The 13008-nt window shown below is 35.0% G+C and overlaps 1 protein-coding gene across 1 annotated transcript; it reads right to left on the bottom strand.

The window, feature by feature from the left end:
- Positions 1-4575: 4575 nt before the first annotated feature.
- Positions 4576-12073, bottom strand: LOC149160347 (2,3-bisphosphoglycerate-dependent phosphoglycerate mutase 1-like). Its single transcript, XM_089434593.1, has 7 exons — positions 12025-12073; positions 8812-9035; positions 5796-5917; positions 5513-5669; positions 5041-5142; positions 4786-4905; positions 4576-4617 (listed from the first exon to the last, which is right to left on the bottom strand). Exons 1-7 carry the CDS (start codon positions 12071-12073, stop codon positions 4576-4578), a joined length of 816 nt encoding a protein of 271 aa, XP_089290719.1.
- Between the last annotated feature and the right edge of the window lie 935 nt (positions 12074-13008).

The raw sequence follows: 13008 nt of genomic DNA, 5'->3' as shown, positions 1-13008 counted from the left end.
TCTACTATTATGTGTCTATATGATTCCAAGAAGTAAGTACTAGAAAAGCAGAGAAATAGAAATGATGATTTTTCTTTAAATCATTTTAATTTTATTTCTTGATATAACCCTGTTTGTTGATAGATAGAGAACATTCATTTTACCCTGTTTGTTGATAGATAGAGAACATCCATTTTTGGGGCAAATTTTGTTTTTCCAATATGTACAAATGTTTTAGTGAGCTTTTGGATCATTCAAAAAACACTCTGTTCTGGTTAAATATCATGTATAAAGGAATATGCTCTTAAAATATGATGGGATATTTTTATGCAGATGGGATCTCACATGAAGAAGGCAATATTTGAAGAACAGACGGCCAATGCTTTGAACAGATGGCAACAAAATGCTAAGAAAAAAAACAAAACGAGATAGAAAGTCAAAGCATTCTTCCCCTGGTTTTACACGCAGATCAACTGTGTTTTCGGGATTTCAAAGCTGAAAAACAACTCCAATCCATGGATCTTCTCCATTGCATTTGCTCCGAAGATACAAAACAGCAGGAGACATGGAAACTGCAGATGCCTCTGAGAGATATGACCACTCAGAATCCAGCGCATCAGATTCGGCAATTGATGCATCTTCTTCTTATCCTCCCCAGCATAATCAACCTGTTTTGGTTACCGAGGCCCCTGAGGATATAGAGACTACAGAATGTCCCTGTTCAAAAGATGCACACACAAATGATGACAAATTTCCCTTTCCCAGAATATAAATGTTCCATCCACATCATACAAAAGCTTGGTTCAAAGCCAATTTATATCTAAATTTGACTTATCTTCCATCGTAAAGTTTATCTTCATTTAAGCAGCAGAGAGAAGTGAACCCATAACAAACAAGGAACCAAAAAGGCATCTGCACATTCTACCTACATTTCGTTCCATTGAAAAAATAGCTTTCACTAAAATCCACTGTTCAAATATTTTTAAAGGAGGAGCCACTTGCTTCTTCTCCTCTCCATTCTGTCAAATTCAGGTAGCACCAGTGCCATGATGGAAAGCCTTGCCATCGCACTATATGGGAAAGTATTGGGAAAGACAACACAACAGGCCCTGCCACCGATGAAGCAGAATGACATATTCTTTAGACTTGCTCTTACCATCATGGGATCTGAAAAGTCTCTGGCACCTCGTAATGGCGGTCGGCAGCCGAATATACCAGGACTCAGGGATTATATTGGTTGTGAAAACTAAATCTAGTTTGGATGTTTTTAACAATTAATTTGCATTCTCAGTTTTTCTCGATAAGATTTGAACATTATCAAATACTTTGACGGGCATCAAATACCCATCAAATTTATATGATTAATTAATTTAAATTTTATAAATTAAATTAATAATTAATTATTTATCAAAAAAACACTAGTAGTTTAAGAATATGTATCTTTTAAGAGCTTATATATTTCAATCTAAAATGAAAAACACTTATATTCTTATATTTTTATAAACTTTTATAACCAAATCTTACACAAAGGAATCTATTTATTTCACAAACCAAAAAGTCTATACATATCATAACCATAATTTTAAAATTAAATTATAATTATTATAACTACAAAACATCATTATTATATATATATATATATATAAAAGTTAGTAATTTGATTTCTAACTTAATCATAATTTTAAAATTAAATTATGATTATTATAATTACAAAACATTATAATAATATCTAAATCAATATATATATATATATATATATATATATATATCTCAAATGAATGCACTATTCTTTTTTTAAATTAATTTATTTTTCTTGAGAAAAAAAAACAACCACCTCGTAAATTTATTCATGGGAACGTGCTATGTTAAAAAAATTAGTTAGGCTGAACATTTAATGTCTCACAACGAATCAAAAAAATGGCTAAGAGGCCAACAAGTGAGCAGAATACACAGGCTGGCCAAGAAACCCCAAAGGGCGCACCAACAAAAAAAAAAATATAAACCCCAACAACAAAAACTAACGGGATTTCAAACAAAAAATTGGGCAAGGTCGCCTGGATAACTCCCAAAAAAACCCCACAGATTCATGGCATGCCAATCAGCTTTGAAGACCAAAATATGATGATAGCCTTTAAATTTTTAACTCTAAATTTCCAGAGAAGGTGTAACCTTTTACATAATGATCAAGCAATGAAATACATGGGGCTTTTACATAACCAAATGAAATCATTAATATGATGCAATGAAATACATGGGGTTCGGCAGCTTGAAGGTCCTGATCTCCTTGGTACTAGTGGTAATGCTTCTGAGGACAAGGGCAGTCCTTTGACAATAGCTCATATACAAAGGTTTCGAAGCTTCTCTATTTTAAATGGCTAAAGAAGATAGCTTCTATATCTTAAATGGCTAAGCAAGATTTGTTAGACTTGTGGATTTTAATTTATGAAACCATTTATACTTATGTTACCTGACTAATTGGCTCTCTTATGCACCAATGTTCTTGGATCATATGCCCATTTTGTATGGAATGTCTACTAAGTGGTTCCAGTTAATGGGGCATTGATTTGAGTGTTCAATATATTCTTATTCTTTATCAAAATATTTTTTTGCTCTATTTGCTTTCTTCAATTTATGCCTTAGGGCATTTCCTTTGCAACATCTGGTGCAAATGCTAGTTGGTGTGCATTTAAAAACTCATAATAAATGCTATATGGAGGCCATAAAAACAACCGCTTAGAATATTTTCGTATTTCTAATTCCAAAGGATGTAGATATATCATCATTATCATTATACTTTTGTTGAGTTAAATTCACATTTTTTTTCTTCCAAACTTTTGCACTATAAATATATAATAAAAAAATTTAAATAAAAACCAAAAAACGTATAAACATATAAAAAATATTTCAAATTATTGCTTAATTTTTTATTAAATTTTATTAAATAAATTTTAAAAAAGTATGTTCCAAAGATAGGTTCAATAAACTGTAGACTTGGCTTTTAAATTTAATTCTTATTTATAAATGGGAAAAATTTAATTCTAACTCATGTTTCTGCAGCGTAGCTTTTACTTTCTTATTATGATTTTCCTATTTTTTTAACATAAATGCTAGCAATTGCACCAGATGTTGAAAAGGAAATACCATAAGGCATGAATTAGATAATCATTATGACATAAAAAAGCATTGAAAGTAAAAATTAGTAAACAAAATGCCTTTCTAAAGTAGAAGATAAAGAGATAACACTTACTCTATGCTAAATTGAGAGATTGTATAAACTTTCCAACATACATTGCTTCTTAATTTTCAAAGATGGTCTTTCAAGTGCCAATAGCAAATATTTGATAGATTTTGAAAAATATAGATAGTAGATGACATCAGATAAGATAAATAAAATAATATCAATTCATGAACAATATAATGACTAATGAGTTGGTTGCTTGCTTTCAGCTAGCTCTTGAATTTCGCAATAGGAGAGAGGATCTAAAACAACCATGGAAGGCATTTACTACTCGTGTAATATTATATATATTCCTAGGTATGGAAAGAACAGTCGTAGTGCTGGAAATGTAATAATGGAAGGTCATCATACCTGCCTTTTGTATAACAATCTATTATTTAAATAAAATTATAATTATAATTATAGAGATGAATTTACTAGATAGATGTTCCTCCCAAGTCGAGAGATAGAAAAATTGCATTTGTATTTATAACTAAGAAACTACAGAGAAAAACCATAAATGGAACTTTGGCACATGGGCATGCCAAGTAGGATATAGGTCTAGGTTCTTCACTTGACCATCTTGCCATTTAACGGTACGTCGTGCTCCAACTGCATGCGAACATAAAAAGGGCTCAACAACAATTCTTTCGAGAAGCCTCATAAAACTCTAGGGTTTGAGAAGAGGTAGGTTGCGGAATGTCAGGTGGTTGACCTTGTTCCCGGGAAGACCAATGTTAAAACCCTCACCAGCAAATTCCTCAAAAGAAACAACAACTGTCATATCTTTTTTTCTATAACCTGCCGAAGTTTGTAATATGTGTGTGAATGAAAATCCTAAAATTACATGAGAACCAGCGGGAGTGTAAAAAAGGAATTGACTAGAGTAACATTCCATGTACCTGGGTCCATTATCGACGGATAGAGGGTACATACGTCCCAATTTCGATGTGGAGCGTTTACAAAAAAAAACCTTGCAGCTACACCAGATTCTACAGAGAGAAAAATGAAAGTAAGGTATAGTAACCAGTGTGAATTATGTGCTGAGCGCAGAACATATAATATTACCCTGAAAAAATAAAAACCATAAATCAATTTATGCATTCACGTTGATTGGCATTGGCCTCAGACTTAGTCTCACCTCAGCGGCAGTTTCTACTGCCAGAACCACCTGAAACACGCCTGCGCCATCCTCGTTACAGAGCTCGAATCCAACGAATCTTTGGTGCAAATGACAGGGCTAAGTGGCAGACAAGCCATCGAGATAGTCCCGAGGTAACCATTTTCTCGTAATTTGTTTCACCACGTAGATCAAACTGATTGCAAGGAATATCACACAACGTTTTGCTCTGGCTCAGTCTCAGGCTTACAGTAGAGACCTAAAACAAGTCATCCAACTTTTTCCTGTAAAGAGCCAAATTCTGCATCACACCAGTTCATGATGACTCAATTTCTATCCACAGTAACAAAGATATATTAACATCAGTTTCAATATATTCTTATTAAGTTAACATTAGCATAAATCAATGACATTTCTGCGGGACAACTAACACTGCAGATCAGATGATATAATGAAAGATAAAATATACCTTCGTAACAACATAAACTCCAGCTTTTGAAGGTCCAATAGGACTTCCTCTTCTAAGAAATTTGCCTTCCTTGAAGATATAAAGCATGGGGATCCTGGTGGATAGCTCTAGACTTATAACCTATGTTAATGAAAGCTTCAAGTCAACTCTGATCGCTAGAACAAGTCGGACAGATCAAAAGAAGAATATCACAATCCTAAAAGAATCTGTAATGAAGAGACCATAATCTAGAGGCATGTTAAATGATCAATAGACCTCCTGAGAAGATAACTTGTCCAGATACATTATTATAGACCGCAGAGAATTTCCATGAGCAGCAATCAACATGTTTTTCCCACAATGAAGTTGAGGCACAATCTGTGAAGGCATATACCTAGATGTTACAATGTCTCCTTTGCTCAAAAGAATTCAAACAAACAAAACAAGAATTATGGTGGTTTTCATTCTGTAGATAATGGAGGCCCCAATCCTCTAAGAAAACTACATCCATCCATACAGTTATATTTAGTGTGGCGTGGAAGTGATGTGAGTCCAAAGGAGATAAATGGCCAATAACGATTTCACAAATATTAAAATTGAATTTTCCTTATGACCACCAATTCAAAAATATAAAGCAAAGAAATTCAAGAGACACTGACAGTCATATCTAGCTACCATTACCACTCCGTAAAATACCAGTAAAAGAAAATAAAACAACTACAATGAAAGTGCAAGCAATTTTCTATACATGTTCTTTGAAGTAGGAAACAACTCGTTCTACACACATCTCAAGGTTCTCACCATTTGGAGAAGGGATATCATAATTACGACGCCATTGATGGAACTTTTCCTTCCCAAATCTATCAGTTGTCTCTTGTTTATAGATGCCTTGCAATTCACGATACCTACATTTCATTGAAAATCTAAGCTCGAAACAGTTCTAATAATTTAGAAATAGACCTAATCAACAGTCTATGATAAGAGAAAAACAAGGGAAAAAAGTCCAAGGCCAAAGTCCAAAGGTATTTTACATGCGCTCATTGAGTTGCCAAGTTGTTATTACTAGAATAGATTGTTTCTTCTTAGTATATTCATTGTATATTGTACTACATGCCTTTGCGTGCTCACTCTCATTATGTATTATCCCTAGTACCTAAACCAATTACATTGAAATGTTCAAACTTCATTCTTGTTGCATTTCATGATAGAGTTTTTATGTTTAAACTATGAAAATCAAATATAGAATTTTTCCAGTGATACAATCAGATTATATTAAAACTGTGGGCAACTACAAATCCCCAAAGTTGTAACCTTGTCATGATGAGGACCAATGTTGCATGAAATGGGGATGTTTTTTTGGAAGAAAAGCATCACACACACACACACATATATATAAACAACAACCATAGCATATCAATTATTAATTATTCAAGCATCAACCATCTAGATTCTACCAATTACAAACATACATCAAATTTTTAAGCATATCACAGATAATAGAAGGTATAAACTTAGAAAGTATCAAAATTTTAAGCATATAATAGAAAGTAGACATTTAGAAGATAAAATATTCAAATAACTTATCTAACAAGTGAGCAACTATCAACATGAGTCATGACCAAATAATAATGTTTACAAAATAGCCCACCTAGCCACCACCAACTGCACAATGAACTAGGAAGACTCAAAAGTTCAAATTCACAACACTAAAGTCTAACATTATAATCTCTCATCTATAGACTCCTCCAGGCTCCTCCTTCTTCACTCCTCCAATCTCTCCTTTGCTCTATCCTCAAACCTCTCACAAATATGATCTCAAAATCTTGTTATCTCCTCTCTTCTCCAAGATCAAGCCAAAGATGCAAGAATGAGGAAAAGAGAGGAGGAAGAGGCCTTTTAACCTCATCTTCCCTTTCCCCTAACTCACCCTAGGCCCCACTTAAACCACAAGTCAAAAAAAAAAAAGTCACCCACAGAACCATGTGGGCGGGTTTTAGAACTTCTCGGGAACCGTGCTCACAAATATGATCTCAAAAGCTTGCTATCTCCTCTCTTATCCAAGGTCTCTTCTCCTCTCTTCTCCAAGAACAAGCCAAAGATGCCAGAATGAGGAAAAGATATGTGAAGAGGTCTTTTAACCTCATCCTCCCTTTCCCATAACTCACCCTAGACCCAACTTGAACCACAAGGAAAAAAAATGTCACATGCAGAACCATGCAGGAAGGTTTGACAATGGCTCTGAAACCATAGTGAAACTATGCCAGAACCACGAATAGAACCATCACGGTTGCGCAGGTCAAGGAAGCACAATTTTTCAGGAAAACTGTGGTTCCAAAATTCCATTTTGTGGTTTACCCACAGATCCGTACAGGTTGTGGTTCTAGGCTTTGATTCATGAGGGGTGGAGGGGACAGTTCCTGAAACACTGATTAGGACATCCACAATTTCCCTCCAGGCTCCGGGACAGATTCACATCATCATATGCCCACTTCCAAAGATCAGTTCAATACAATTCTATGTATTATGGGGTTCAACAATAACTGAGTTCTCTGACATGTGAATGAAAATTTTAATCAATTTATTATGTTACTTAAATTTGATATTCAACGAACATATAAATATTATTTCTCAGAATAAAAAATGCATTTAGTAATAGAAGAGATAAGAACCAAGTTAAAACCTACTTTCAATGATTGACTGTCAATCTGCAATAGACAAATGATATAAAAGTATAAGGACCTTTTTTCCTAGAACCATAGTTTAAGAAAAAAAACAAATCAAATCGAACAACAAATAAGGGACTCACTTTGCGTTGCTGAAACCATCTTTACTATGATGATCGACACTGAGGGAAAGGTTAATGATATCAAAAGTCAAAATACAACTTCATTTCTATTCAAAAACTTAAGGCCTAAAGGAACACATTTTCTGGGCAATTCAATTTGAATACAACTTATTTAGAAAAGCAGGCAACTCTAGTTTCTCAGCTGCTAGGTCAAGCAACATACCTTTAGCATACTAGAAAATCCAAAAACATTTTGACATTTCCACTTCATTGAATAGAATGACAAAAAATGTTAGCTATCATTGAATATTATGACATTTATTACAGTAGACCATGTTTTGTATGAAAGATGCTATTCAACCCAACTATGTTAGCTAGGAAGCTTTTTGTAATGAAATCCCATAGAATTGAGCTGATTGAGCAGAAATAGCAGCTTTGGATGAGAATTACTAAAAAAAGGGAAGAGGAAGAAGAATGCTTCAAGATCGATATGCATTTGTCTGTTTAAATTTGAAAAAAAATCTCCCTCCTTTTCTTTCATTTGTCAACAAATGGCTTTGACAATATTTATGTACCACGGTATTGTATCCACACTGCCTTTTATTTTTATTGGCTAGTTATTTAGCTTATTTCCTGATTTCGATAGATTAGTGATAAGATTTATTTTCACACTCCCACTATGAATTTACATTGGCTGTACTTTTGAGTTGCATCGACCTATTTATTGAGGTCATTTGTGGGACACCAATAAAATTATCTTATCTTTATCTAAATAGCTATGATGAAACCCCACCATTTACCAGTGTCAAGAGAAACCAATAGTGAAACCAATCTTTATCCAATTCAATGAATGTAGTTGTAAGTGATGTTTCCCTTGCACAACAGTGAGGGACTTGGGGCCATAGCCACGTAATGAAGCTCTAAACAGTTTGGATTCCATTCAATGTATCAACAGTGGAGTTAACTAAGAAGAAAAAGAAAGTAAAAGATAAACTAAAAGTACAAGGACTACTGCATGCATTAGTCTATTTTACATTTTCAACAAAGTATCCCTTATTTCTGAACATTTTCCCCATAATGATATACAATTTTTACCATCATTGAAAAATTCAAAATTTTCAAAATGTGAAAATATAAAACAGAAGAAATAACACTATTAAACACCTACCCTTGCACTTAATACGAGGGCGACTAAATGAAATAGAGAAGTGCCCAACCAAAAGTATTTAAGCACTCATCATTTGGATATTCTGGGTGCTAACCTTTTTCTTGCGGTGCTGTGTCATTGCAAGAATAACAATCATTTGAGCCTGAACTAATGCGGAAGTAAAGATGGCATCAACAGAAATATTGCTAATCCTCTTTCTAGCTTCAATAACTTCTTCTACCCCTCTTTGTGTCAATGGTACATCAACACACCCTATAAACAATTTTTTCTCGTTCCACAGTGACTCTCCATGATGAATCAAAATCAAGGCTGCTTCAACTGCAAACCCAAAAAAGCCAAGAAAGGAGTTGGAATTAATGATAGATCCACCATATAGACTACCTCATTCAAAGAAAGTTTCATGTTTGCATCATTAAAGCCACTTTTTTATGAAGTGTAAACTGCTATTTAATTTATGAAAGAACATGCACATAACATAGATTATTAGTTGAAATAACTAAATAAGATGGAAACACTATAATATTTCATTATGTTTCTCTTTCAGAAAATAAGACATGTTTTTGTTTCATGGAAAAGACATGCTCCATGGAAAGCCAAATGTAAAGTGTTTGGGTTCAAAGGAAGTTGCTGTAAAAAATGCCCTCAAAATGCCAAAATCAGAAAATGAAAGGTTTCCATTCACTGGAGGTAGGGCTATGAGGGGACCATCCAAAAAACAAATAGAAATATGATCATAGCTTCAAATAAGGAGAAAAATACATGTAAATGCAAACCAAAGAATGCAGAATGGCCAAACTACTCAGCCTACCAAATTCCCTAGGAATCCTTCCAGTGATCTTGTTGCTCGTCAAAGAAATCCCTTCTAAATTGCTATAATATGCAAGTTTTTCTGGTATCTCCCCTGTTAGAAAATTGTTGTTGAGGATCAAATTCTTGAGTTGGCTACACCCACCGAGCTCATGAGGGATCTTTCCCTCCAACCCATTGAACCACAACATCAAATGTTTCAGATTCTTCAGATGACTGAGCTCGGGAGGAATCTGGCCTTTCAAAAAATTGATACTCAAGTTTATGGTTTTCAGTGTGGTGCATTACGCTAATGTAACAAAGATTTTCCCTATTATGAGTTTATTTGAGAGCCTAATCTCTTCAAGAGAAGATGCACTCAGGAAAATTGTAAGCGGCAATGTCTCTAACAATCTGTTCGAACTCAAGTCTACAACTCTCAAATTCTTGCAGCTTGAGATTGATGGCATGAAGGGTCTTGTATTGTAAGAAACTATTGTTGGAAGTATGGAGAAACAAATAGTACGTGACTAAGAAATGAGACCCTAATGAAAGGGGGATGCATTGTTAATTTTATTTACAGAGTGGCCTCACATTAAAATTCAATTACTAAAAAGGTGAGTCATCTAACAAGGGGATTGAGAAGTCATGTTCTAGGAAAATGTAATTCACTTAGGAGACCTAGTCATGGGGCTCATGGCTTCCAAAACATTTAGCGACCAGACCCTAATGGGGCTAGACATGAAGTTTGAGCCCTCGCTTATGGAAGAAATAGAATAAAGTAACAGAGAATGTAAACAAAGAACTGTGATATTCATGGTCATGAGTGGAAAATTGTTTCTACAAGTTGCCCCGAGAGAGACAAACCTGTAAAATATACAAGTGAAAATCATTATATATCTATAGCAGAGAAGAGTATAGCGGGTGTTATAATTCTATAACAGAAATTTTGTGTAGGGTTATTCTTCGCATGCCTTGCTTGGGTTTCCTGGAACGCCGAAGGTTCCTACAACAACCATGTTCGCAATCACTATGAAAATCGTCTGCGATGGGATGGTGACATGAGAAAACTTATAAAAACAATACAACAATGTAATTTTCTGAAGCCACTTTAAACCCCAGGTCTTAAAAGTCACAATCTTTGTGGGTGTCTTGAGCCACGAGGAAACCTGTAGGTCTTTGAGTGAATATGTTCACACCCACTATGACCTTTTCAAGTCATGTTGTGAACCCTGCATCTTAAACCGGTTGTGACTCTCTCGGGCCATCAAAAAACACCTGGAGAAAAATTAAAACCCCATTGATGCGGATTGAAAAATTGTCTATGAATAAAGCGTGGAAGTAAGTGAAGTTATGTATGGCAACAGGTGGACATTTATGGCAGCGCCTAACGAGCCATATATCAAGTATTAAATGCACCCGGAGATGCACGCGATATAGCTCGTTAACACGCAAAATGCAAAACTCGTCACTAAATAAAAAAAGGCATTTTGCGTGTTAACGAGCTATATCGCGTGCATCTCCGGGTGCATTTAATACTTGATATATGGCTCGTTAGGCGCTGCCGACATTTATAGCAAAGTGCATAAAAATTGTTCACATAGACGTGTATAGGAGTCAACCCATGTGCAGTGGGGAGGGGCCTCACCGATGTAGTCATTAACAGCCGCAGATATGTGAACCGTAGATCCTAAACTCTATAGTGAGATTCCCCAAAACAAAAACCCATACGACGACGGATTGATTAACGGGGAAATGCGGCAACTAACATACCCTAACCAACTCATCCAATGGTGCATAACATTCCAATCGTCTAAAAAAATATCGATGGTGCTAAACGGTACAGAGTGGCATCTCGGGGAGTTCTTCCTAGAGGGAAACACCTTATGGTGTAATTAGTAGAACCTAGAGGAATTTATCTCATGTACTTACTTTTATGGTAAAAGTGATGTTTTAGAGCATTTTAAGATTCTTGAAAAAATGGTTCAAAATTAATAAATTATCAATTTTCGATTTTATATTTATTTAAAGGTAATTAATGGATTTTTATTGTTTAATGAGAATATATACCACACTAAAGAGTTAATAAGGTTTAATTTCTTGCAATCAGAAACAAGTAGCTTAAATCAAGTAAAGTGGTTTGGACCTGTACAATTTTTTCATGAATTTGATAAAGAGACCTTCTTGTCATGTTACTAGAGTTAAATGAGAGTATTTTTTATTACTAATATTGCATTGAGGTTCATTTTACTTGTGCAAGTTTGCAAGTTACTGTGCATAACCTCGTTGTGTTATTTATAATGCTTCCCTTTAGTTCGAAGTATGAGTTTTTTTCCCAAAAATGTTTTTTAACTCATTTGTAAGGCGATTCCACCCCCAACCCCCAACATTGGCATTAGGTTTCTGGCTCCAACCTCCTGGTTTCCTTTGGCTCTAGGAATTTTCCTTATCCCTCCTCTTACTCATCTTCTTAGGATTTGGATTGGGGGGGTTGGTAATGTTTAGTTGTGCATACACATACCCTTTGGGGGGGTGGATATTGCTTCACCAATATGAATCTTGGGTATCATGACTAGACGGGCTAGGGAACTAGGCCATGGAAAAGGAAATGGGAAATAAGGTTTGACATCACACTTGGATAGGCGGGACAAGGACTAGCTTTCCCAAGAACAGGTTGATATGGATGGTAGGGTGTATAATAAGTATTATTTCCTACTTGCGAATTAATGTGAGAAGGATATAGAGGGGCTCTAAATATGAGATACCTATGCCCCCATAATTTTGGCCATATCCGTTTGGTCTTGATGGACATGGATGTGGCTAGTTATAATTAATTGATTTGACCACACCATCAACTATACGGGATTCTCCAAGTATAGGAAAGTCACATGAATGAGAGAGAAGACCATTAAGGAGGTCGTTATAGAGGTATCCTAATTGGGAATAGATAATGTCATATTATTGGGCTTTTTGCACTGCCTCTTCCTCAGTTCTAGGGATAGTCATGGCTACATCCCTAGCAATGGGAGGAAAGAGGGACTTCAGAAAGAAATAAAATAATAAATATTCATTAATTTCTAGGGCCTTACAAAGGTTACTCTATCTATGCGACTCTTGGATATGATCATTTATGTGGGTGGTAGTGCTTTTGCAAGAGTTCATTAAAATCTCAATGCCAATATCATAGCAGGTTGGTAATTAGAAGTATGAAATAATAACATTTGCAGTAGATGGAAATATATGATGGGTATTTAAAGGTTGATAAACATATGATTAAGTAGTCACATCAGTGAGCCTGCATTGGAACAAATATAAATGGAAAAATTATTCTGTAATGGAGCTAAATGAACACCACATTTGGGAAGACCAAATATGGTTGGTAGAATCCTATCTATAGTTACCCTGAAACTCGGGGATATACGAGGGACATTTGGTTAGAATGGGAGACCATCTCAAATCAAGGAAACGTGGATGATTAGTGATATTATTCAAATAAGGAAGATTT

Source organism: Pinus tabuliformis, chromosome 5_2 (genome assembly GCF_031772625.1).
Source record: "Pinus tabuliformis cultivar Carrire ecotype Pingquan chromosome 5_2, CPIR1, whole genome shotgun sequence".
In the NCBI taxonomy this organism is placed as follows: domain Eukaryota; kingdom Viridiplantae; phylum Streptophyta; class Pinopsida; order Pinales; family Pinaceae; genus Pinus; species Pinus tabuliformis.
Note: the sequence above shows the minus strand (reverse complement) of the source record. Positions and strands in the feature narration are given on the sequence as shown.